General features: G+C 38.8%; 1 protein-coding gene across 1 annotated transcript in view; it reads left to right on the top strand.

Annotated features, from left to right (window-relative positions):
- DISC1 (DISC1 scaffold protein) overlaps positions 1 to 27,246 on the top strand; it is a 555,671-nt gene that overhangs the window by 152,672 nt on the left and 375,753 nt on the right. Inside the window, exon 6 of the mRNA XM_069064870.1 lies at positions 1,278 to 1,513. Within this exon, the coding sequence (XP_068920971.1) occupies positions 1,278 to 1,513 (236 nt within the window). The remainder of the gene's footprint in view (positions 1 to 1,277; positions 1,514 to 27,246) is intronic.

The raw sequence follows: 27,246 nt of genomic DNA, 5'->3' as shown, positions 1-27,246 counted from the left end.
TAGGAGCAGGACATGAATGAGAGCTCAGACAGACTGGTAGGTGGAGCAAACTCAGGGAAGAAAGAGTGTCCAGGCAGAGAAAGGGTGATAGACAGTGTCAAGTGCTACAGAGAGGTCAACATGGTTGAAAAATTAGAAAGGGCAAAAGTTTGCCAACTCATTACCAATTACAATGCCATGTCACGTACATAGCTAATGGCTCTCCTAAGCCTATGGTATTGATGTATCATTTATGACTTCCCAGGTCTAGTGAGGGAAGTAGAAGCATGTGGGGTTCTAATAAGGAATTCTAATTGAATGGAAACTCTTTGAGGTCAGAGTCTGGTTTCCCTTTTGTCTTTGTACCTCCAACCTCTAGTCCAGGACCATGCACATAACAGATAGTTAATAAATCCTTGTTGGATTGGAATTGAAGTACTACCACAACACTTGGGAACTAGTCCTAGCCTCTCCTACCAATTCATGGTAAGTGTTGACTGACTGAGCTCAAGAAGTGATGATGCTCTGTATTCTTTGTAGTAAACGTGAATTCTGAAGCCACAGAAATTCAATATTTGAGCCCATGGCACAGGCTAGATGGAACTCTCCATTGATGGCATTTTTTATGACACGAGCAGTACTCTGCTTGGACTCACTAGATCAGGCAAATTGATGGTCAAATATGGCCAAGACAGAGAGCTAAGAATGGTTCTTTACATTTTAAAATAAAATTTTATCTCACAAGCCCTACAGAAACAGGTGGCAGGAAGATTTGTCCCCTCTGTTTGCCAACTCTTGCCCCAGATTATAGTTCTGTAAAGACATGCTTCTATGGTCTTTATTCACACATACACACACACATACACACAGTTCCCACATTTGGACTCAGATGGACAGATGGGTGGGTTTGGAGGGGACCTGCTGAGTGGTATTATGTACTTCATAAGTGACTACATTGGATAATGCTCCTTGTCCTGGCATCCCACCATTGTATCCACTATGATGGAAGTAATTTATACATTTATGGCATTTTTCCAGTCAAATTTTTGGATGCCCCCAGCAGTTATTTCATGCTTGGGGAGGACTGTTTCTCCTTATGCCAACTAATCAGAAATGTAAAGCCAGCATGATTTTTCCAGTTCAGCAAACCTCAGAAAATCTGCCTGCCTCAGAAGGAGAGGCATCAGTCACTGCTCTGGTGCATACAGTTAACTCTCATTTAAATGACTCATTATCAGTCGAGCAGTTTGCTGTTAGCAGGGTTAATTTGTAAAATCTGTTCTGCCTATCCCCTACAGAAGGAAATCGAAGGCCTCCAAGCAAGGATGTCTGTGCTAGAAGCAAAAGATCAACAATTAAGACAGGACATAGAAGACCAAGAGAGGTTCATCCAATTTCAGGACTGTGAGCTGACTTCCTTACTGGGCTGCGTGCCTCTGGGAGAACTGCAGGAGGTCAGGAAGGCCTTGGATGACACACTAGCTTTTTCCTATCAGATCCCATTTAGTCTGGAGCTCCCTGGAACTATGAAGAGGTATTTTTTTCTTCTTTAATTATTTTCTAGTCATTTCTTGTAGTAAGTGGTGGCCCCCTTTAGTTGCTAAATTGTTTCTCCAGTCCATTAGTACATAAACTCTTTCTGGGCAGGGCAAGTACCGTGTTTCCCCGATAATAAAACACTGTCTTATTAATTTTTTTGGACAGAAAAACACCAGAGGGCTTATTTTCAGGGGAGGGCTTATTTTAATGAACATTGACAGCAATTTTAATAAACAGGGAAATGTGAACAAAAAAATGTACCTTTATTCAATAATGAATTCAATAAAGAACAGGATGATGCGCTCACTGCTGCAGCTCTGATTGGATGCAGCTCGGAGCGCAGCGTGTGTTTCACCCGGGGGGGGGGAAACGGTGCATACAGAGGGTACCGTAATGTAGCGTGTAGCGCAGGGGATCACCTTCACTACAGTAGCAATCTTAATAGGGCTTATTTTCGGGGGAGGGCTTATTTTAGAGGAATCTTACACAGTAAGGGGAGGGCTTATTTTCGGGATAGGTCTTATTATCAGGGAAACACGGTAGCTCAGGTGGCCAGACCTAAGACTAAGATTTGCTCAATTTCATAGCTATTCATTCATTTAATAGCCATTTATTAAGCACCTACGACATGAAAACCATTGCCTGGTATTGGGAGAGATTCAAAGAAAGATAATTAAGAAATGGTTCCTACTCTCTTGGAGCTTTTAGTCTAGCAGGCAAGGTGAGACCCAGGTACAAATATGCAATAGTACATAAATATATGACAACTGTTTGATAAGACTAATAATAGATAACATTTATAAAGCGCTTTAAAATTTCCAAGTCACTTCATACATATGTGGATCTCAGTAGACCTTTACAACAATCTTGTGAGGGTAGGTGCTGTTATTGTTGTATCCATTTTGCAGATGAAGAAACTGAGGCTAAGAGATGTTAAACACCTTGATCAGGGTCACATATTTAGCAAGCGTCTGAGGCAGTGTTTGAACTCAAACCTCCCTGCCTCCAGATCTGCTGCTCTATTATGCCATGGTGCCTTACTATAAGAATATAATGATGATAAAGCAGAATAGAATGTGTGACCCATTAAAAATATGATAGTGTCAAGTATTGTTTTTATATAGTGTCAAGTAGGGGCAACTAGGTGGTACAGTGGATAGAGTACCAGGCCTGGAGTCAGGAAGACTCATTTTCAAATTCAAATCTGACCTCAGATACTTACTAGGCATCTGACTCTGGGCAAGTCACTTAACCCTGTTTGCTTCAGTTTCCTCATCTGTAAAATGAAAAAAACAAAGGCAAACCACTCCAGTATCTTTGCCAGGAAAATCTCAAATGGGGTCATGAAGAATTGGACATGACTGAAATGACTGGACATCATCATCATCATCTTCATCATCAACAACAATAACAATGTCAAGTGGAGCATGACAAAAGCATGAACTGTACAAAGGGCCTGTGTGAAGACAGAAGAAGGCTCTCAGCCAATCATTTTGCAAATGGACATGGCTGGTCACAAGAGGGACCAGATAAAAGAGGGTAGATGTATTGATATATTAGTTAACAGTGCTGAAAGAACAATGGGATCATTTAACAAACATCTTCTCTGTCCTTAGAACTGTGAAAGATACCAAAGATATATGGGGCCTGGTCTTTGCCCTCAGAGAAGTTCAAATTTCTATAAGTCATACACACATGAAACGGAGAACAATTCTAGAAAAAGCACCGAAGGGAGTACTATGGAGAATGTGTGCTATAGAAGAAGTTCTTTATACCCTACTGATGATATGTTAACAACAGAATTTTTGTATATGGAAGACAGCACATTATTTTGTTTGAGAGAAGCCTTGAATTAAAGTCACCATCTGCTATAGTAAAATTAATTAATCTACTTAGTAATTTGGTAATAGAACCATTTGAACTCTAGACTTACTAACATACTTAAAGTTTAAATCACTTAGAAAAACTTGTAAATATAAAACCACTGCTGTCCTCCAAGAAACCTCTAGCTTTGGGGGTCTTTTCCCCCTTTCTTTTCCTTTCTTCTTTTTTTTTTTTGCAGTGCTCTCTCTGTCCTAGAAACTCTCTCCTTATTCCTACATATCCTACTTCTTCCTCTTCAGCCCCTTTCTGAGATCTTTTATGCCTTGAGCAAACTTGCTAATAGGCACCTTCCTCTCTGTGACATCAAAGTCTCAGGGAAACCAACTGGGATTGGTTTAATTAGAAACCAATGAAACATGACTGTTAAGACTTTGCCCTTCTGTAGAAAATCGCTCACCTGTATCCTCTTGACTAAACAGCACTGTTGTATGGGCTGGAGCCTGAGTTTATCTGCACCAGACTTGTAAAAGTGAAGAAAGTTTGGCATGACCTGGGTATCAGGTGAGAAAGGTTGTCTCTTGCTGGGTCATTGATGCATTTCCATCTCCTGCTGTGGCTTGAACTCATTTCACTGAAGATGCGGACACTTCTCTTGACTGGGTCTTGGATATATTCTGTCCCTTTGGAGAGCTAGTTGTACCCTTGTCTCTTTGTGGACTGTAACCCAGATTTATTCTTGCTTCCTCTTTCCCTTGTCCCTCTCCACATGCCCTTGTATGTCACAGGTTAAGCAATAAGCTTTTTTCCCCTTATGTGCTTTCCCTTAAATGCTCCAAATAAAGGCCTAGTGGTATAGCTTTCACTGGCTAGTCTGTCTTTTCTATGACCTCCTTAAAGTTACCAAAAGCAGTTGGAATGCGCTGGGACAGCCATTTTTGTCAATAACCATTTGCCCATAGATCTATGGCCAGTAATCTATAAGCTGGGTGATTGATAAAGAATGCTATTTTGCTTTAATTTTACCATAAATTATCAGGAAGAAGGGGTGCCTGCAAAGGTGTTTTTGGTTTGGGTTTTTAAATGCTTATTTACAAAATTAATTTAAAACACCCAAACCCCAGCAAAATCAAATTGGTTGCCTAATAAAGGCTTGTTGACTAACTGACTACTGTTTACCAGTTACTAAAAAGAATTAAGAAATTTGAACTTTATTGTTCTGAGCATAAAACTGAACCCAGAGTGAATGAACTCAGTGTGGTTCTAGTAGTGACTTTTGCTTTTAACTAACTGTGTGACCCTGAGCAACACACCTCTTTGGACCTCATCTATAAGGTGAGGAGGTTGGATTAGATCATCTCTAATTCTCTTTCAACTCAATAATAAATCCATGAGATGGGATATGTCCAGTGATTGAACCCATTCATGAAAATTTCCCTTGGCATTGGTTTGGAATGTTTGTTCTATGAACAATCTTCTTGTTTTGGAGACACCCCACCCTACCAGAGCAAGGTTAGTTTGATTTGAGGAAGAACCTTTGATAATATAGTCAGTGGGCATTAAATTGTGCTATGTGGACATTATTTTGGGGAGTTCTGCCTTAGTCTCAAATCTAAAAATTCAAATCTTTTTTTCTGGTTGATATTCTAGGCACAGATTAACAGATGTGCTATCTATTTTTCATTATATTCCAGATTCACATGGATTAAGGTTTAATGTGGGGATATTTTGGATAATGATAATTTACCTTACTGGATTTGAACCCTAACCCAGTTTCCTGAGAACATCTATAGGTTATTTAAATTCAACTTACATTTTATTATCAGAGTAGTCAGAAACCATATGTTGAAATAGTACAATATTTAATTGGGACAGAATTGCAAAGAAATAGGGGAAAAAACATATCTTAATGCTCGATCTAAACAAGTTCAACTTCATCTCTGATTCTCAACAAAGCATCCTAGGATGCTCATGATTCCTGGAAAATGGGGGGCTTTCTAGAGCTCTAACAAGGGTAAAGTAGACCCTTAAGTGAAGGTATCCTTGCTTAAAGTCTGTAGTGATTATGATAATCTGGTTTGTCTCTCCACTCCTTGGTATTTTTTTTCCATGTTTCAGGGAGTTAATAAGACTCAGGGGCTCTTGAATAATGACACCATAGTTTCAAATGCTTTGTGTTCTTATCTAATGGAAGTACAGGTCCTGACTTTTCCTTTTCTTTCCAGAGCCTTCCATATGTTGTTCCCATGATGCAGTCATCAAGCACCATAAGCATATCATCTTATGGGTAAATAGGGTTCTGGGAGTAGGCTCCGATGAGTGTTTGCTTTCTAGGTCCAGACATTTTGGGAAAGATGATCTCTTTCCATCAGATCTATTTCTGTTGAAAACTTACTCCTCTGTGCTATGGTGACCATGGTAGTAGGCAAAGAAATGAGAATTTTCCCAGTAACAGATTTTAGGAGTATAAGTAATGTGGGGGTTAGGGCATGGTGGGAGGGTAGACAGAGATGTGAATGAATAAGAGATGAAGTAATTATATTTGCATATTATAGAGAGGATAGTCCTTTGCTCCTCTATAACAGCTGATAATGTTTATTTAATGCTTACTGTGTATCAAAAGAACTTTTCATGTTTAAGAGTCAGTGGTGTCATTGTGACCTATTTTGTGTAAATGGGAAAGACACTGGTGAGGGCTCAGGAGCAATAGTGTCAAGTGACAGGAGTGAGAAGATACACTCCTCTTCTACTCTAGAATTACCTTTAGGAACCTGAAAAAGTTGAGATCTATCAAGTAGCTATATTGTTGTGATCTTGGTTCCCTGTCTGGAAATATCCACCCTGACCTGCCAAAGTGAGTACAGTAGGGTGAGTGAGCCAACCAGATCAAGGAAGGGAGTCCTGGAAGAGTTTGGATTTGGTGCCATAGGATCTCAATTTTTTTTTCTTTTGAACAATAATGAGTTTGAGGGTTCCATCTTCTAGTCTCTGTGTACCTTGGGATGCTAGACCACTAATGTTTTCTTGTTTTTGACTTGTCCAAGACTTGGAATGTCTGGAGAACATATGAAATGGAAAAATCATGAAATATACTCTCATGAAAAGAGTTTTCAAAGATTCATATGATTATAAACATCTGCAGAAATAAACAGCTTACACTATCATTACTTTTGTTACCAAAAGAAGTAGTTATACCTTGTTGGTCAGAAATACTCTGTGTTGTCTTTGGAAAAGTAGGCTGTGATTCACTTACACCAGTAGCAGTGTGGAAGTTCAAAAAGGATAATATGTTTTCTGCTCTGGATAAAATATGCCTTGAACTTGACAATAAACTTCTTAATTGCATTTGGCATCTCTGAGCCTATTACTGGTGGCAGGGCGTCTGATTGCATGAAGGGCATCATTGGTGACCTTGGCACACTGAGAATCAATCCTCTGGATGAATGTGGTGTGGGCTAGGGAAACTTCACTCCTCCCCTTCCCCACTTGCTTTCCATTTAGGTATTCGAAATGAAAGCGGAAGTTTTACAATTCCAATGATTTGTTTGGACATGTAGCTTGGAGATAAAGGGATGGGAATTGAGTGCTGCTTGCTTATGACAAGGAGAGCTGCTGTTTAACCTTGGTTGCTGAGAGGGGTTTTCTTTCAACATGCAAAGGGCAAAGTATTTTGTTATATAGAATCTAATATGCCAAAGCATGGTGAGTTGACAGAACAAGGGAAATGAGAGAAGCCTGAGGCTGCCTACAAAATATCTCCATTTGAATTCCTGTTACCTTAAATGTAGCATGTCACAAACCAATAGTCACCTTCCTCACCATGTTCAGGTAGCTGTGGGTGAGAGGAATCATAAGATCTTAGATGTAGAGGTGGAAGGTCATATTGTCTAACTCCCCCATTTTACACTTGAGGAAACTAAGGGAAGGGAAAGGAATTACCTTGCCCAAAGTCACAAAGGTTTCGGTAAGTATAAGAGATGGTATTTGAACTTAGGTTGTCCGATTTCAAGACCATTGCCCTTTTCGCTGTATCAATTTGTGGAGTGCAAAGTAGAAAGAGAGACTGAGAAAACCAAATTTAATGACTGCTTTGAATTTGTGAACTTGGTTCCTATCCCTGGTTATGTTAATCCCACACATTTCCTTGTCAAAACAAGTTGGTGTCTGTCCTTGCCTCACCCTACTTTCCTTTATGGGTGGAAGAGAGGAGATGAACATTCAGTTTCAGAGTCCTTGAATATGAATATTATTCATTTTTATGATATAATTTGAAGCACAAAGAGGGTAGTTGAGGTGTACATTTCGTTCCAGTGCAGTTTTCTTGTCTTTTACTGTTAGTGTCTAGTTGAGTGTGTGTATCTTGAAAACCAGATAAGAGATATATTTTTGCCAATGCCTAACAAATGTGCACCTCAGAAATAACGAAGTGATTGCAATGATTGCCATTATGATGACGCTCATATGGGAGTCTGGGCATTTCCCCTTAACGGTCCACTTAGAAATGTCTTACTGGCTCATGTTAGATTATGCCTGTATTCTTCATTTCTCAGATCCTAGAATTTTTCATGCTAAGCATGAAATATATTCTGGGGGCTCATGGATGCATTTCCTCTGGTTGTATATTTAGAGGAAACATGTTATATTTCCTCATGAACCATCCACACAAGCTATGAATCAAACATTACCCCTGAATGCAGATGCTCTGCCTGGGTAGACATTCTATGCTTTGGGGAATACTGGTACAGAGAGATGAGCCTCATTCAGGGCCGATGGATTGTGGAGGGCAGTAGTTTGCAAACCAGGTGGCTGTTGTTGTAGTTCTGTTAGCTTAAGGGCAGTGTGCATACCAGGAAGACGCAACTCACTTAGTGTGCCTCTCACTTCCCTGTTCATTGTCTCCACATACTACACACTTTCCTTCAGAATGAATAATCCAAGGGGCGATGTCAGGTCTTCCTTCAAATGAGATTTGAAGTAATGAAATTCAGCAGCTCACAATTGACTGAAAAAATCAATAGCCTTTCTCTTTTCCTCAGATACATATCTTATTAAAGGCAGAAGAGACAGGAAAACAATAAAGAGGGCTCCTGAGAGATGAGGCAAATCCCTGAGCATGGTGGAGATGCCCAAGGAATATATCTGTGTGGAGGCTGTGTGCTAGGCTTAATGTCTCATTAACAGAGCAGGGTTGTGGCTCAGGCCACAAACGAAACGCTAAAAATTGGATGAAACTCAGACTTCAAAAGGCCTGCCTCTTTTACATATTAGATAATCTTGCATTTTGTAATTTTGTTATCTTTACCCACTAATATTTCTCTTTTTTTCTATTGAGTAGGTTCTTAAAAATTATTTTATAGAAGAAAAAAACAGATCATATTTAAAAAATAACCTAATGGAAGAGGTGAGCTTTGCTTTGCTGAAGATGCTCATGTGAATTTTAGCTTTTCTGTTTGCAGCAAGCTTTACCTTTTTTTAAACAAACCTGCTGGTTTTGTCAGATAAATATTTACACACAATTAACACAGTGTGTGGTAGGTAATAGAGTAAGGAAAGAGGAAGATTGATAGGTTTTCATTGCAAAGCTTTGTTGTCTATGTACTATCTAATGTGTTGGGTGACAGATTGAGGATCTGTTCTTTCTTTGGCATGAATTATATTTCTTTTTCTTGTCTTGTCTTTTGGTTTTATTATATTTTTTGAACCAACTAGGTGGGAGCCATGTTTAATTTTCTTCCATTTGCCACCTGGTATATTGCTTTCAGTTACTGGCTGTTATTCTTGCTAACAACTATAGTTCTGTCTGTCATTTTTTTTTGTATTGTTTTGTTTTTATTTTTGTATTTTGAAGTGAAGGAGGCTGTACATTGACTTAAGTATTTCAGTTTTGCCTGGAGAGATTTATAAACTGTTTTCATCTAAATGTTCCATTTCACAAGTTGTCTATTTAATTTTACTTTTTCCTATTCTTATGAAGTCCCCCCCCTTCTCATGCAGTCACTGAAGGAGTTTAATAAAAGCTTGTGGTTAAATCTAAGGAAATTGCCCCAAGTTCTCTTTTGACCTTGTCTTTCTTATGTGGATCTAGTCCTTTATAGTAAATACTAGCTTGAAATGAAAAAAAAAATCAAGTCTTTACATGGAGACAAAACTCTCCATAAAAGTATATGCAAATAAGCAAAATTTATATAGAGTGGGAAACTCCCAAAGGTAGAGATTCCTGTTAGTCAGAAAGTGATGAACAAGGGGGAGAATGGAGATGGAATATGCTTACTAGATCCCATAGTATATATAGCTAACTGGTATATCCATACAAGTAACAATTTCTTTGCTGAAAGATCACTCCTTAAGTGAGTCAGTTACATCCAATAGGCAGTGTCTTTCTTGCCACCCATGGTAACACCCTAATCATCTCTCCTTTTGTGGAGAGCAAAAATTCCTGTGCTTCCCTGTCAGGTGAGGATTCTTCCTCCTATGATCCTTTAGTTTCTTTTTTCAGTATGGGAAAATCCATAATTTTCAATATTTTGTACACTTAATACCTCTATTCCATCTCTCTCTCCCTCTTCCTCTCTCCCTCTCCCTTTCTCCCTCCCTCTGTCTGTCTGTCTCTCTGTCTCTCTCTGTCTCTCTCTCTGTCTCTCTCTGTCTCTCTGTCTCTCTCTCTTTCTCTCTCTCTCTTTCTCTTTCTCTCTCCTTTCTACCTCCTCCCAGTCAAATTTATAATAGGATGCTGTTGGAAAGAGCATCCCATTCTATTGCTTTCTAGTTCAACTCGCAATCCCTCTTCCTAAATAGATCAACACTTTCTTGTTTGTCAGCACTCTCTTATATGTGTTTTTATCTCTTTATTAGAATATAAGCTCTTTAAAGGCAGGGGCTGTTTTGCTTTTGTATTTGGATATATAGTCAAGGTGAAGAAAGGGAAAGCAAAAAAAAATCAAGTTTTACATGATTAGGAACTCCATTTGAAATAGAGTATTTCCTTATCCCTATCCCTTTTTTTTCTTTTCTCCCCTTTTATACTATTTCCATGTATAATATTGGTGAAGTGATATGAGATGACTGCCTATTCTGTGTAGGGCCTCATACCTCTCACCTAGTTGTGTGGACACCTACTTATTGGGTTGGCTGGCTTGATTATTTCTCACACTGGCAGGTCTTGGGCCCCAGAGATAGATTACTACCATGTACATACTCAATTATCTCTAACTTTAAGAGGTTACCCCATTGATGGGGAAAATATTCCTTCTACTCACTACCTTAACTCTTGAGCCCCAACTGATGTAGTTTTATTTCTTCAAACCATTTACTCACAATAATAATACTTTTAGACCTTAAACATAACCATTTACTTAGCAATAAGGCAAAAAAAAATCATTCAGGAACATTTGCACTACACAAAATCTTTGTTAACTGCTGATCTGCTGGTCCTAACTGCTTTCCATCTGGGCAATTCCTCTTCTCTTCCATACTCAAACATGGTATTTATAAGTGCTTTCAACTTGAAGGGAGTATTTAGAATGTGTTACCTATTAATCTGAAAAGCATTTTCTTTTAAGTTAGAAGCCTATAAAGTTCATTAAGCTATCCATCTTTGGATGCACCAGGATGGTGCATCATTTACTTAGAACAGAGCTCACAGAAAACAAGTCAGGTTAATTCTCTGGGCTAGGTGAACCAGCCTAGTCACCTCGTTTGACACAGCAAAGCAGCTGCAGGACCTGTCTTTCTCCTTTCTGATTTTCTTTCTCCAATCAGAGGAGAAAGGGGCAAACAATTTTCTGAGAGGGTTCTCCTCTGTAAAGCACTAGGTGGTGCTGAAGGACAATGGCTAGAATTGCTTTCTTCAGCAAATCAGAAACTAGTAGCTGATGCCATCTTAACAGGTGACTACTCTTGCTGATGGTTATCTTCCTAGTCTCTTTCTTCTTCAGTCAGGTTTTTCAGTCTTTTTACCACACCAACCCCAGGCTCAGTCTTTTATCTCCTATATACAAAGTACTTAAATAGTTTAAATCAGAGCTTCTTGGCTTTCAGTGACCAATTCACCTTCAGATATCTGGAGAGCATCTTTTTATGCTTCTTCTGACCAAGATGTGAATGCTTACCATATTTGAATTCTCCATAAAATAGTTTTTTGGGTTAAGTATGAGTTTGGCATTTGAACTACATGGCCAGCCTATTGGAGTTGTACTCTCTGCAGTAGAGTTTAAATGCTTGGCAATTCAGCTTACGAGAGGATTTTAGTGCCCTGTAACTTATCTTGCCAGGTAATCCTCAGGATCTTCCTGAGACAATTCAAGTGGAAACAATTCAATTTTTTTGGAATAGCACTGATAGGCTGTCCAGGTTCCATAGTCAGCAAGATGACGCTGGAGACCTGCAGTTTGGTATGCAGCCTGATACTCCCAAATGCTGTTAGCTCTAACAAAATGTGTATTAGTCTCATCATCTACATCTGGAGAGTGTACTGCCAAGGTAAGTGAACTTATCCACAGTATTCAAAATTTCTGCGTTTACTCTGACCAATGGTTCCACATATGGATGGTGTGGTGCTGGCTGGTGGAGGACTCAGACACTTAACACCCACACACCCACACACAAAAACTACCCGTGTAACCTTGGGCAAGTTCCTTAACCCCAATTGCCCTCCAAAAGGCAAAAAAAAAAAAATGGGGTGGCTAGGTGGTGCAGTGAATAAAGCGCTGGCCCCAGAGTCAGGAGGACCTGAATTCGGTTCCAGCCTCAGACACTTAACACCCCCCCACACACAAAACTAGCCGTGTAACCTTGGGCAAGTTACTTAACCCCAATTGCCCTCCAAAAAGGCAAAAAAAAAAAAAAAGAGGTGGAGGACCTCTGTTTTCTGGTATTGATTGTCAGGCTAAAATTAGCACAGGAAGCAGAGAATCAAATCACATTATGTAGCGTTTCAATGTCAGAGACTTCATTGAGTCATCTGTGAACAAAAATTGGTATACCATCTACCCCTCCACTTTGGTCTTGACTTGTAGCCTTTTTAAGTTAAATAATTTACTGTCAGTGAGGAAGTTGATCTTGATTCCATTTTCATTCTCATTGAAGCCATCTGACAACATCATGGAAAACATCATACTAAAGAGCATGGAAGCAAACATACAACTCTACTTCACTCCATTGGTGACTGGGAAAGCATGGGAGCATCATCCATTCATAACCCCTGTGAGCATGGCATTATGAAACTGGAATACAATGTTGGTGAACTTCTCTGGGTAACCCAATTTCACCATCATCTTCCACAAGTCCTCAGTGCTCACGTGGTGGTCAGAAGCAGCATAAGGACACTCTTAAGCATAAGCATGAACTTTAGTATTGCCTGTGAGACATGGGAAATGTTGGCATAGGACCATCTAGCATGGTGTGCCAGCATGAAAGAAGGCCCTTTGCTCCATGAGCAAAGCAGAATCATAAAAATACAAAGGAAACATGAGCTACAGAAATCCATAGCCGCTTCCACTCTAAATGTTCTGCCAAGACCACTTGTGCCCCATCTATGGTTGTGCCTTTTGAGCTCACGTTGGTCTCATTAGGCACAGCCACAAACACCACACCCGACTCGACACTGTGATATCTGCTGTCTTCTTTGGAAATGGAGGACAAACAACAGCAGCTACAACTCACCAGATTTACACTGAGAGATTAATGGACTTTCTGAACATCTTAAACCTTCTTTTTATGTGTCATTCCCTTACTTACCAATATGGAGTGCCTCAGTGTTGCCAGAGAATAAAATAAAAACTCATTGATGTTCATTTAAAACTCTCTACCTCAGGGCGGCTAGGTGGCACAGTGAATAGAGCACTGGTCCTGGAGTCAGGAGGACCTGAGTTCAGATCTGGCCTCAGACACTTAACACACTAGCCATGTGACCTCAGGCAAGTCACTTAACCCCAAACTGCCCGGTCTTTCCCCCTCAAAAAAAAGTCCCCCCCCCCCAAAAAAAAAACCCTCTCCATCACCTGGATTCCACTTACTTTTCCAGACTAAATTGTGATTCTTCACCTTAATAAACTTTATGTTTCAGTCAAATTGGACTGATACCTGTTCCCCAATCTTGACATTCTGTCTTTTATTGCTTGACTTTCACACAGATCATGCCCTGTGCCTGAAATATACTTCCTTCTCCCTTTTTTTGCTCTTTTTGGAGGGGGGAAGGCAGGGAAGTTGGGGTTAAGTGACTTGCCCAAGGTCACACAGCTATTAAGTGTTAAGTGTCTGAGGCTGGATTTGAACTCTGGTCCTCCTGACTCCAGAGCTGGTCTATTCACTGGGCCACCTAGCCACCCCAATATACTTCCTTCTCAGTGCTGCCTTTCAGAATCCATATCTTTCTTTGAGGCTCAGCTCGGGCACCAATTTCTATTAGAAGTGTTCATTTAAGCCCCTTTCCTCCATCTTGGTCTTATACCCACCTCAAATTACCTTTTATTTACTTATCGTCCGTTTGGCTTTTACAATCCTTTACAATCTATTTCAAACCTATATCTTCAGGTTATTATCCTCCCAATCTGGCCAAACTGTTGTTTAGCCAATGTGGTCTTTCTGTTCTTCACACATGCTATTACATTTCCCAGCTCTGTGCTGGCCTTTGTACTGGTCATCATTCATGCCTAGAATGCATTCCCTTATCACCTCTGCCTCACAGAATCCTTCTGTTAGTAAAAAATGATTTATTAAACACACACTATATTCAAGGCTCTGTGCTAAGGGCTGGGGATACAAAGAAAGTCAAAAATACTTCCAATTTCTCAGTTGCTCCCATCCTAATGAGAGTGATAGCTTGTAAATGCCTAGATAAATACAAAATGCCTACAGAGTTGATAGGAGGAAATTTCAGAGGGGAAGGTACAGCTATAGAGATCCAGAAAGACATCTATACAATGTGGGATTTGAAAGAAACTAGGGTAGAAGTAAGAAGGAAGAGGTTAAGAAGTAGAGGTGAATATGGAGAGAAATCCAGGGGATAGCCAATGAAAAAGCTCAGAGATGGGAAATGAAATATTGTACGTGGGAATAGGAAGCAAGCCAGTGTAATTGGATCATAGAATGTGTAAGTTGTAAGAAGACTTCTAGGTCAGCGGTTGAGAACCTGCAGTCTCAAGGCCACGTGTGACCTTCTAGGTCTTTGGGTGTGGCCTCTTGACCGTGTCCAAGTTTTATAGAACAAATCTTTTTATTAAAGGGATTTATTCTGTAAATTTTGGATTTAATCAAAGGGCTGCACTTCAGAATGTAGAGGGCCATATTTGGCCTTGAGGCTTCAGGTTCCTCACACCTGGGCTAGATTATGAAAAACTACTCCTGTAGTAATGCTGAGTGGGAAGCTATTTTGTCAAATTCAGATGTTCAGAGTATGGACCTTAGCCTTTAAATTTAACATTCTTGCCATTGCCTATGAGAAGTGAAAAGTGTGTTTATTTTTTTGCTTTTTGGAGGGCAGTTGGGGTTAAGTGACTTGCCCAAGGTCACATGGCTAGTTTTTGTGTTAAGTATTTGAGGCCAGATTTGAACTCAGGTCCTCCTGACTCCAGGGCCAGTGCTCTATTCACTGTGCCACCTACCTGCCCCTCAAAAAGTGTGTTTTCAGATAAGTAGGGAAAAGATCCTTTAAATTTAGTTTAAAATTTTTATTTTAAATATTTGAACATTATTTAAATTGAGGGAAGGTTTATGAAACTTTTTTTAAAAAATCTGGACTGGACAAAGTTCTCTATATATTTACATGTTAATAGATTATAATTATAATAATATGGATATTTAATATTCTCTCTGGTGTTAATCCTCCAACTTATATTTGATCTCACAGGTTTTGTGCCCAGAGATGTGATTTCTACTTCAGGTTCTAGGAGTATCTGTGTGGGGATTTATTTTTAACACTATTGCTTACTAGTCCTCACCAATGTGCTTCCCATTAACAATTGGCCAGTAGATTCAATTAGCTTTATCAAAGATATTTATTGAGATGGTAGAGTAAGAACATTCCCTCTGGAGGCATAATCTTCCATAAATATATAAAGTTCCAAACTTATAGTACAGTCATAGTGTGGCACTCATGTGGGAGATATACATGACAAAAGCTTATTTATAACTCCTGGTGTTGGAAGTCCTTTCTCTCTTTTGTAGGGTCCTCAGATATCTAGTCTCCTAGATGACTATCTTTCCATATTCATCTGTTTTTTGTATATCTCTCTGCTCTTGTCTAGTGTTACTGGTCTAGTCTCTCCAATGACATGGCAAATGGGAAAAGGGAAAAGAAAAATCCCTCCCTTTTCCTCCCAGAATGATTTCCATTCAGGAGCTGGTTTTTCTTTCACTTTTGGCTTCAGCTCTTGAACTTGGAACCATCCATTTCTGGTCTGGCGAATTCCTGAACTGATTTGTATTTTTTATATATAAATTCAAGGTTATGTCTTGATCCTCTCAGCAAGTTACGAGCTAAGTTTTAGCTGGTGTCAGATGTCTTTTATCCAAATGGTCAAACTCTGTAATTCCCTGGGGTTTATTAAGAAGCTATTCACACATTATGGGGTTGTAGGGAAATTCCTTAACACCTACCATTTTTGTCTTTTACATTCTGGGCTTGTTGAATGATTGATTGATGCTGTGACTACATCAGTTGAACTGGAAGGTGAAATTTTCTTCCTTACACTGATATGCTCTGGACCTCTGTGATTACACTAAAAGAGATACAAATGAGGTACTTTCTATACAGATAATGTAATTAGATTATAATTAATACTAATTATAATACTAAGTCCGATATTTATGTATTATTCTGCTACTACAGTTCTTTGCATACATTTTACCATTTTAACAAGGTGATAATTGGGTCCATTTGCTACTGTTGACAAGGTCAACCTAGAGGGTCTTGTTGTTATATCTGGTCAGTGAAGAAGCCAGAAGGAGGACTGCTAAGGCCCCAGGAAAATGATTTTTGGGGGTAGCAGAATTTATTCATTATTGATGCATATATTTTAATGATGGAAAAAACGGATTTATCTTTATGGACATGTTGCAGATGCCACCATTTTGGGACAGTTTTAGAAAACAGCATGTCCCAGTCCATTGGAGATGCTTTTTGAAGATTTAGATTTCCACACAATAGGCAATTCTATGTGGGGGGAACTTGTCTATGTAAACAATTTTATTAAAAATTAGTTATAAAATTCATGGGTCCATGTAGAATATACTGATTTTGAAATTTTAGAATAATTAGCTTACAACATTTACTTTTTCATAAGAATTGTGATTTAAAATACTGAAATGTAGATAGCCAAAATGACTGTCTAAAATTGGATTACTATTGTAGTCTATACCACCAATATTTACTCTGTATTCCAGGAAACCAGTCTGTGTTGTGATGGCAAACCTGATTTTTAGGAGGTCCACTGCCTTAAGTCCCTTAGCACAACACAAGTATCTATATAGCTTCATTTTCAGAAAGTGTTTTCAACACTGCTCCATAACTGATAACCTAGAAGTTAGAATGCATTGAATGTTCTCTCTCCTAATAATACACATTGTAAGAAAAATTGGAAATATTCCCTCTTTTTTTTCTTTCAACACTGTGTGTCAAAGAATAAAACACAACAAATAAAAACTGTATTGTAGATTAGGATTCTGTTTTGGTGCAGTTTGTATCGAAAAAGGCCCTTCATAAAAAAAATCTGTTTAATTATATACATTATGGAAACAATCAATTATCAAATATTTATCAAGCACCTACTCTGTGCCAAGTAATATGCTAAGCACCAGGGATACAAGAAGAGGCAAAAGACAGTCCCTGCCCTAAGAAACATACAGCCTAATGGGGGAAACAACATGCAATCAAATATATACAAACAAGCTATTTACAAGGTAAATAGAAATGACTAATGGAGGGAAGGCACTGGAATTAAGAGGGGTTGGGGAGGCTTCCTGTAGAAGGTGGGATGTTAGGTGGAATTTAAAGGAAGCCAGGGAGATCAATACTGGGAGCAAAGAGGGGAGACCACTCCAGGCATGAGGAACAGCCAGAGAAAATGCCTAAGTTGAAAGATAAAGTGTCTTTTTATGGAACATCCAGGAGACCAGTGTCACTGGATGGAAAAGTACATGTTGAGGACTAAGGTACAAGAAGACAGTAAAGGTTTGAGGGGGCTATGATTATCAAAGGCTATGAATGCCAGAGTATTTTGTATTTGCTCTGGGAGGCAATAGGGAGCCACTGGAGTTTATAGAGTAAGAGGAGTTGGCAGGGGAAGGAATGAGATGGTTGGACCTGCATTTTAGGAAAATCACGTTGGTGACTGAATGAAAAATGAATTGGAGAGACTTGAGGAGAGACTTAAGGCAGGCATCTTACACTAAAGTTTAAATTTTTATTTTAAAATAGTATCTGTTGTGTTCGTAGTACAAATAATCCAGACATTAGAATATTGATGCTGCTTTTATATCCTGTTTTTTGAAACCTTTAATATAGTAACTGTCTCAAAATTAAAATAATAATCACTTTATGTGAAATATACAAATACACCAACATTATAATTTAAGAAAATGAAATCAAGTGAAACGTTTCAATTATTGATACAAATTTAAAGCAATATTTTAATATTCAAGAATTGTACATTTGAAAGGGGCATCTAGGTGGCACAGTGAATAGAGTGAATAGCCCTGGAGTCAGGAGAACCTGAGTCCAAATCGAGTCTGAGACATTTGACATACTTACTAGCTGTGGGACCTTGGGCAAGTTACTTAACCCCAATTGCCTTGCCTTCCCCCCTCCAAAAAAAAAAATTGCAAGTTTGGTTTTTCTTCACTGTTGTTTACAACTGTTTAAACATGTACAAGCCGAAAAAATACAAAATTAAAATTTCTAATGTAATGTTATGTAACAGAAGACATGGCCTACACAACATGATAAGCTGGTGAGTATATACACTTTAATGGCAACTGTCAATTTGCCCTTTCTTTAGATGGGAGAATTTTAAAATTTAAGTTGATTATAATTACAGTCATAACATGAGTGATTATGATATATTTTTAAAACAGATTTGAAGGAATTCTTATTTTGTGGATTATTAAGAATTTAGGTAAAACACTCAGAATTTTTAAGCAGTTAATATGGGACATGAAAGGAATTCAAAGAAGCAAATGTAGGACATTATAGAACGTTAACTTCTCAGAGCATAGAGAGTATGCTGCTAATATCAATATTTAAAGATAAAGAATAATATTTTAGTGACAACAAAGTTTTGTATCATTAATAAATTAAACAAAACAGTTAAAATTATTTCATTTTTGAAATACCTTCTCTATATATTTAATAATATAATATATAGTAGTATGGCACATAAATATAATTTATAAATAAACAGAAATTTTTAATGATGAGGTGCACTGTTAAAATAATTCAGAGAACACTAGGCAAGGTCCTCTTAAGAGTTCTTTACAATGAATTGAAATTTGCCTCCTTACAGATTATATTCACTACTTCTAGTCACCTCCCCCACTCCACCTCACCTAAAACAAAAAGGGAATAAAACAATGTGTTTCCAAATTCAAATGAACTATTTCCAAGGCTTCATATGTTATCACTGAGATATCTGAGGTCTCAGTGGAGAGGAAATGCAGGACTTGGAGTCAGGAAGACCTAAGTTTGAATCCTTCCTTAGAACTTAACTGACTGTGTGACTCTGGGCAAGACAATTGACCTTTCTGGTCTTTACTTTCTTCTGTATAATGGGAATAATCATAGCTCCTACCTCTTAACCTCCTAGAGTTGTTATGAATATTAAATGAGTTAACATATATAAAGAGCTTTTCAAACCTTAAATTGTTATGTGGATGCTAGCTGTTGTTATTTTTATGTCTCTACTGTATATTTGGTTCCATTCCATTCCATGGTGTTGGGGGTAGGAAGGAAAGAGGTGTTCAGAGCAGGAGCATGACTGATGGGTGACTCCTACCCTTGTCTGCCTCAAACTGCTAGTGGAGAGAAGATCTAGATGCTTTTGGCAGGGTAGTTTTTCTCCTCCATGAAGAAGACTGTGGAAACCCATTGTAAAGCCAGCTTCATAGTGTCCTAGGATAGGGGGTGGTTCTGCAGCCAAGGCAACCCCCGACACAATAGAGAACTCTGGGAGTGTTCTCTTGGAGGACATCTTTTCAATGTCTCCTCCCACTAGATCGTGAGCTCCCTGAGAGTTGGGATTGTATTTCTTTGTATCTCCTGCACTTAGTGCAGTACCCTGTAAATAATAGGTGCTTAATAAATGTTTATTGACTGGTTTCTAGAAGAGAAAAAAGGTGAGGGCAGGGTTGGGGCCAGGCATATTTATAACAGAGCTAGACAGTTGCAGGAAAACAAGCTGAACTCCATCCCACCCCCCTCAAGTCTTTTAGAATACCACAGGGCACAGTACACAATTTCATGACATTCCTTATTCTAGCTGAAAAACAACTGGAAAATAACCAAGAAACCTGGGTTTAGAAATATGGCAGCATGTAACTCTTAGAATTTAGAGGTCATTCTGTCCAACATCCTCCTCATTTTACACATGGATCAACTGAAAGTTAAGTGACTATGCTTCAATTAGTACTATCCCAACATTAGGTCACCTGATTTTTGCTCAGTCCTCCTTTCCACTCTGCCATACTGCCTTAATCCATAGCTGCAATCCTGCATTTTGAGAAATGTAATGAAAAACAACCAGGAGACCTGTGGGAAATATTATAGAGGCAGAGAGGTAGCAAGGATATATAGGGCACTGGATTTGACTAGAGTCACAAGGACTGGTTGCATTGTAATCTCACACAAAACTCTTAACCATGCTTAGCCTCAGTTTTTCATTTGAAAAGTAGAGGTAATAGTACTTGTAGGGGCATCTAAGTGGCACAGTGGATAGAGGGCTGTGCCTAGAGTTAGGAAAACTCATCTTCCTGAGTACAAATTCAGCCTCAGACAGCCACTAGCTGGATGATCCTGGGTAAGTCACTTAACCACGTTTGCCTCCGTTTCCTCATCTATAAAATGAGCTGGAGAAGGAAATGGCAAACTACTGTAGTATCTTTGCTAAAAAACAAACAAACAAAACAAACCCAGATGGATTCACAAAGACTTGAACAGGACTAAAATGATTAAACAACAACAAAAACCCATGAGAGTATCACAAAATCATTGTAGTTGTATTATTTAGCAATAAATAAATAAACAACAAATGAATGAATAAATAAATTTCTCTTGATTCAGAAAGCCCAGAATGACAACAAACTACAGTGATAGCTAGTCGGGACAGTGGGAGCTGGATGGAGTAGAGTATTGGATTTGGATCCAGAAAGACAAGTTTAAATTCTGGTCTTAAACAATTATAAGCTGTGTGAACCTGGGCAATTTATTCATCTTCTCTGGGCCCAGGTTACCTCATCTGCAAAATGAGGTGGTTGAATTTGATTTAATGATACCTAAGGTTCATTCTAGGTCAAAATATACAATTCTATAAATTTGTATTCTACTAATCACAATAGTATCTATGTATATTTGGAAAAAATAGTAATATTTAAAATATTGTTCAATCTATATGAGGTATGTCTGCATACTTATGGTTCTCCTTCTGTGTTTGTAGAACCCTTGATTCCTAGTAATGATTCTGTGACCCCTCTATCTTCAGGGGATCTGTAGGTCACTAGTTGGGAACTGCATGGGTTAGGTGATATAACTATTATCAAAACTGGAAAAAATATCAGTGGAATTACTCCAGCCTGAATAATTACATGGCTAATTCTTAATAAATTATTTGGATGGGCCACAGGGATAGCATAAATGAAGGAGAAACTTCACTGTGTAGTAGTATAGCAGAAAAAATCCTAGGATAAAGAATCAGAAGCCCACGATTTTTATTCTTCCTCCACCATTTGATAATTATGTAACCTTGGATAAATTCCTATTTTCAGTTTCCTTATCTGTAAACTGGGGCCCTACTTCTTATAGTTATTGGTAGGTAATATCAAGAGAATTCCTATGAAAACATTTTGAGAACTGTGAAGCAACTGCTATAAACTCAGGCATTTTTTTAAGGATAAATAAAATCCATTGAAAATCTCATTTTGCCTAAACATTTGATTTCTTACCACACTTAAGTCATTTATCAAGTTTCTAGTGACTGTAGGGGTTAGAGGGGAGGGGATGGATTTAATTCTTTTTAATCTCCTTTTCTTTCCCTTGCTTAACTTCAAATGAAGGATAATAAGCAGTAAAATGACCAAATGGAAGATTATGGGAAGACAGGAAAACCAAAGGACCTGCAGGTTTAATCAGAAAATAGTTAACAATCCAAGAAGCATGAATTCCTGAAGGAAGGGAGGAAAGGAAGGAAGAAGGAAGGAAGGAAGGAAACAATAGCTCAACTCAGGTTCTGGGAAAACAGGAATGAGTTGTAAATGGTAATGAAATCCTTCGGAGCACAGAAGCTTTCTCTCTGTGCCATAGGCAACTAGGTGATCCAGTGGGTAGAGTCTCGGACCTGGAGTCAGCCTGACTTCAATTTTGACTTCAGACCCTTTTCAGCTGTGTGATTGTAATGGCAAGCACAAGCAGCTTTCCAGAGGACTGCTGCTGTGAACAACTTTCAAGGTTCTGATTACACAGCATAGTGAACTCTCCATTTATTTCAACAGTAAATTAAAGCAAAACATTCACAGAAAATCAAAATAGAGCATTCACCATGTCACAACTCAACGACACTAAAGTGGCCATGTAGTTTTCACCAAATGGTCACATAGTTTTAAACAAAGTATATTCACTTAGTAACTCAATCATTTAGTAAGTCCTTAATTCAATCACAAAGTACCAAGGTTAAAGTTCTGTTTTAAACAAGGTGCATTCACTTAGTCAATCACAAAGTCCACCCCTAGATCACACCATCTTAATCTCTTCCATCAAAAAGTCTTCCTTCTTAAACAAGGTACGTTTATTTAGTCAATCACAAAATACAAAGGCCAAAAGTTTCCCACCCCTAGGTCACAACTAAATTGCAATATCATCAGTCACCACCAAGCATCCTCTCAAGGGGAAGTGGAAAGCACAAAGGCCGTCCACCCCTAGGGCACAACTAAGTTACAATATCATCAATCAGCCTTAAGTACCCAAGGAAAGGTCTTTTAATCTTGATGTGAGGCATATTCTCAGTTTCTGTGGTTCCCCTTCCCACAGTTTCTGTTTTTGGGAAGACAAAGCTTAACAAAGCCACAATAACATTCGTACACACTGCTGGCGTCCTCATCAATTCACTTTCTGCCTGTGAAGTCAACCTAGACCCAACAACAAGGATTGAGGCCTCTATCAATAAACGATTCTAACAAAGTAATATCAAAACAGACAGATAAAATGCTGGCACCACAGTCATGCCTCCTCAGTTCTCAGCAGCTTCGGCTGGCCCTCAAAAGGCCTTGGCAGGTCCTGGCAGTTCTCTCTCTTTCAGCAATTCTTGTTCCTGGCAGCTCTCTCTCTTTCAGAAATTCTTGTTCCTGGCAGCTCTCTCTCTCTCTGCCTCCATGATGCTGCTCCCAGAAGTTCTGGCCTCTCTCAGTTTGGGCTTTTCACTATACTTGGCACCAGCTCCTCCCTGTTCAGCCCCGTCTCATTCCATCCACAAGTCCATCCCATTTGGGATTCACAAGCTCTGGGTCTTAACACTTAACCCAGAACCAAGTGCTAAGTACTTGGTTAAGTACACATTAGCTTGTCAATACAAGGGGATCTTCAAATTCCCTTACTATTACAGTGATCCTGGGCAAGTCACTTAACTTCTGTTTGTCTCAGTTTCTTCAACTGTAAAAATGGAGATAATAATAGGTTAATGGAATAGAAAGATCTCCATAGGCCTCTATGACCATTTATGTCATTTTTCCCTTGGAATAGGAGCCATGTTTCCAGGTTCAAAAGTACATAGTTTTTTGAATCATGGATGTCTTGCTGCTTTGAACTTCAGCTCAGTTCACAGCTGTGGTACATCCTGAGTCACATAGAGCCTATCAGGTGATTCAGGGAGATTTATATTGTCTTGTGAGAGGAACTTATTTTGGGGAAGGAGCTTGCTTAGGGGGAGGCTTGCTTGAAGGAAGGCTTTCACACCTTTTGGTACTGAGCCAATCAGGCACTGAGTCAGTAGGTTGTGATGCCTTCTGGTTCTGAGCCTTAGTTGAAAACTATATATACTGGGAGGTTGGTATTTTACTTTGGGGCTCATTCATGGGAAGAATGTTTCTTCGTGATTTGGCCAGATGAGACTTTGTGGAGTCATTGTTAAGGAGCTCCTCCCCTTCAGCTTTGAGCCTGGATGTTGGTGCTTCCTGGTCTGGTGATTATGTATGTACTACTTTGTTTAGACAGTTGGAGCCCTGTCTATTGGATCTCTTCTCTATGTTTCTCTGCTTGCATATTCTCCACATTCAGGGGGCTGACCCTTCCCCTGAACTAGTGAATGACTTAAAGTAAGATTGTTGACCCCTTTGAAGCTGCCTTTCCTTTAGAAAAATCAAAGAACTTGTGCTAGCAGGCCATCCTGACTGTACTGGAGTGCTTGCTATTACATCACCTCACAGAGTTGTTATGAAGATCAAATGAGTAGGGTGACTAGGTGGTGCAGTGAATAGAGCACTGGCCCTGGAGTCAGGAGGACCTGAGTTCAAATGCGGCCTTAGACACTTAACACTTACTACCCAAGTGACCTTGGGCAAGTCACAACCCCAATTCCCGTGCCTTCCCCCCTCCAAAAAGCAAAAAAAAAGATCAAATGAATAAAGTGTTTAGGGTGCTTTGTAAATGCTTATTCTCTCCCTCTCCATAGAAAATCTGGGCCTGTCTTCCATTTGATCAGAGCAATTTTAGAGATGATGAGATCTATAGTAAGTAAAATATTTCCTTTTGTATTTTTAATAAAAATCATAATTTTTTAGAGGAGCTGAAATGGCTGAGTGATTATATTTCTCAAATATGTGTGTACATAATAGAATAAGCTCATGTTGCTTCTATTTTGTTATGGAGAAGTACTTATTCAGTGCTTAGTACAGTGCCTGGCACACAGTAGGCTCTTAATAAATGTTTATTGAATTGAGTTGGATTGAATTGAATGGGAGGGGCAGCTGTAGTCCTTGACTTTGAGGAGGCAGTGTAGTGTGGTGTCTTGAACACTGGACTTGGGACAGACACTTCTTATCTGGTCTGATCATGGGGAATCCATTTAACTTTAAAGAAACTCAATTTCTTCATTTGTGAAATGGAGATAGCCATAGTTTTACTACCTCGTCTGCAAGACTCTCACAAAGAGAATACTTTGAAGACCTCAGAGTTCTAGGTAAATGTGGTTTCTTGCTCTTTCCTCAAAAGAATTGTGATGTTATCTGTGTGGGCACTCCATGGACCCAGATCATAATCCTTACATATCTAAGCATGTCGTCTTCATGGGTTCCTATAACTAGGGGGAAAAAGATAATGAGCTACTGTTAAAAGGGTTTTTTGCATTTAGGTAGTTGATTGTAAATAAGAGATGCCCAATTTGTTACTGAATCCATAATCGATGCCTTTCTGGCTTGGTGTATGATTCATTAGAACCTGTATTCTATCGATATTGGCCTTCCAGACCCCAGGGCCACCTCTGTGTCACAAGGAGGCACTAGAGGACAACTTTAGTGGTGGATATATGTTACAGAAAGAAAAAAAAAAACAAAATGATTCCCTATGTTGTCGTTTTCTTTTTTTTTCCTGAAAAGTATTTATTTTTAGTTTTCAACATTCATTTCCACAAGATTTTGAGTTACAGATTTTCTCCCAATCTTTCCCCTACCCACCACCCCAAGATAGCAAGTCTACTGAATGTCATTTTCTTTCAACCTTTAAGGACAGGCTTGTCACAGAAAGAAATGAGATGATTGTGTCCAAAGTGACTGAGGGAGAGACAAAGGACCAGATTAGGCTCTGTGATTAACTAGCTGTGACTTTAGAAAATTTACCTACTTCTCTGGGCCTTAAAATTCTGATCTATAAAATAAGGGGATTGGATTAGGTCAGTGGTGTCAAACTCAAATAGAACTGAAGTCACTAAATGGTACAATGATCCCCATGGGCTACACAGTGACTTAGAAAATCACATATTAACATTGTTTTCTATTGCATTTTTATTTATTTTGTTAAGTAGTTCCAAGTTACATTTTTATTTCATCCAGTCTACTGAGAAGTGTAGTGGACCACATGTGACCACTGTGTATTTGACACTTCAGGGCCAGACAATCTCTGATGTCCTTTCTAACTGCACCATTCTATGCTTCTGTGTTTTAGTGATGATTCCACTCTGGTTGTTTCCCTATGCTCTATTCCCTTTATGGTATCTTCAGATCTCAAATTCACTCTATGATGACTCTTTGCAGTATTTTGTGATTATCAGTCAGTCCATCAATTACTCAAGAAACACAAATGCCTACTATGTGCCAGGAACTGTGTGCTAAGTGCTGGGGGATATAAAGAAATGTAAAAGACATTTTTTACCTCTCTCAGGGAGCTCAGGGCATAACAGGGGAATGAATATTCAAATGACTGTGTATGAATGAGTTATGGACAAGATAAACTGGAAATGATTAACAGAGGAAATATATTAGAATTCAGGGGGATTGGCATCCTGAAGAAGAGGAGATTTTATCTAAGACCTGAAGGAAACCAGCAAGGTATGTTTTTTCTTCTAATAGAATCCTCTTCTGATGCCTCATTGTGGCATGGGAGTGACCCTGGATTCTTAAAGACATGTCAGTGAAGCATGAGCTGTGGCAGGGCCTTTCATGATGGAAACACTGTGTGTAGGGAAGGACCAGCCTAGTTCAGAGAGGCTTGTTCTGCTGCAGAAACTTGGCCACTTTGTGAGGAATTGTTTTGTCTGTAAGCAACTCAGGAAACTATCTATTCCAACATGGAAAAGAATAAGGAGAATGATGAAACCTTGGATCTTAGAAATATAAATCATCTACAGCTTCACCTTCTATTTTCTTTATATGTATCATGTGTTTGCTTATTTTTTTTATAGGTTGTCTCCCTCATTAGATTGTGTGATGTTTTTTGAGGGCAATGATTGTTCCTGTTTTTCTTCATATGCCTAGTATTCAGCATAGTAGCTGGTATGAAGTAATTGCTTAATAAGTGCTTTCTTGGTTGGGTCTTTTTTTTCCTCTTAAATATAGGCATGTGATTATCTTGTTTTCATTCTTCAGGCTCCTTTCCAGGGCTCTATGAATTCTATGGAAGATAGTATCTTTAAAGTAATTTTGGCTAATTTTCCTAGTAACTTGGGATATGGATCACATCCTTGCAGATTTGAATACACACAGCCTATTTTTTTTTTAAAGTCTTTCACTATGTCTCCACCAGTTTTGTTTCCCACCCTTTACATTGCTGCCTTATGTCTAATTACCTGCCAGTTTTGGTGCCTTCTGGTCTCCCTTTCAACTCTCTACACATTCAAGCCAGAACACCTACTCTCTTTTTTGATATTTTATTTAAATATTTTATTTTTTCCCCAATCACATGTGAAAACAATTTTTAACACTCATTTTTAAAAAATTTTGAGTTCCAAATTCTTTCTCTCCTTCCTTCCCCTCTTTCTGCCTTAAGAAAGCAAGCAATTTGATGTAGGTTATCCATGTGCAGTCATGCAAAACATATTTCCTTCCTAGTCATATTGTTAAAGAGAACACAGAACACCAAAGACAACAGCAAGAAAAATAAAATTTTAGGGGCGGCTAGGTGGTACAGTGAATAGAGCACTGACCCTGGAGTCAGGAGGACCCGAGTTCCAATCCAGCCTCAGATGCTTAACACTTACTAGCTGTGTGACCTTGGGCAAGTCA

This window comes from Petaurus breviceps, unplaced genomic scaffold, assembly GCF_028583685.1.
Source record: "Petaurus breviceps papuanus isolate PSGF00001 unplaced genomic scaffold, PetGlider_PUasm1.0 90650, whole genome shotgun sequence".
Lineage (NCBI taxonomy): Eukaryota > Metazoa > Chordata > Mammalia > Diprotodontia > Petauridae > Petaurus > Petaurus breviceps.
The sequence above is the reverse complement of the archived record's forward strand: the minus strand, read 5'-3'. Positions and strand labels throughout refer to the sequence as shown.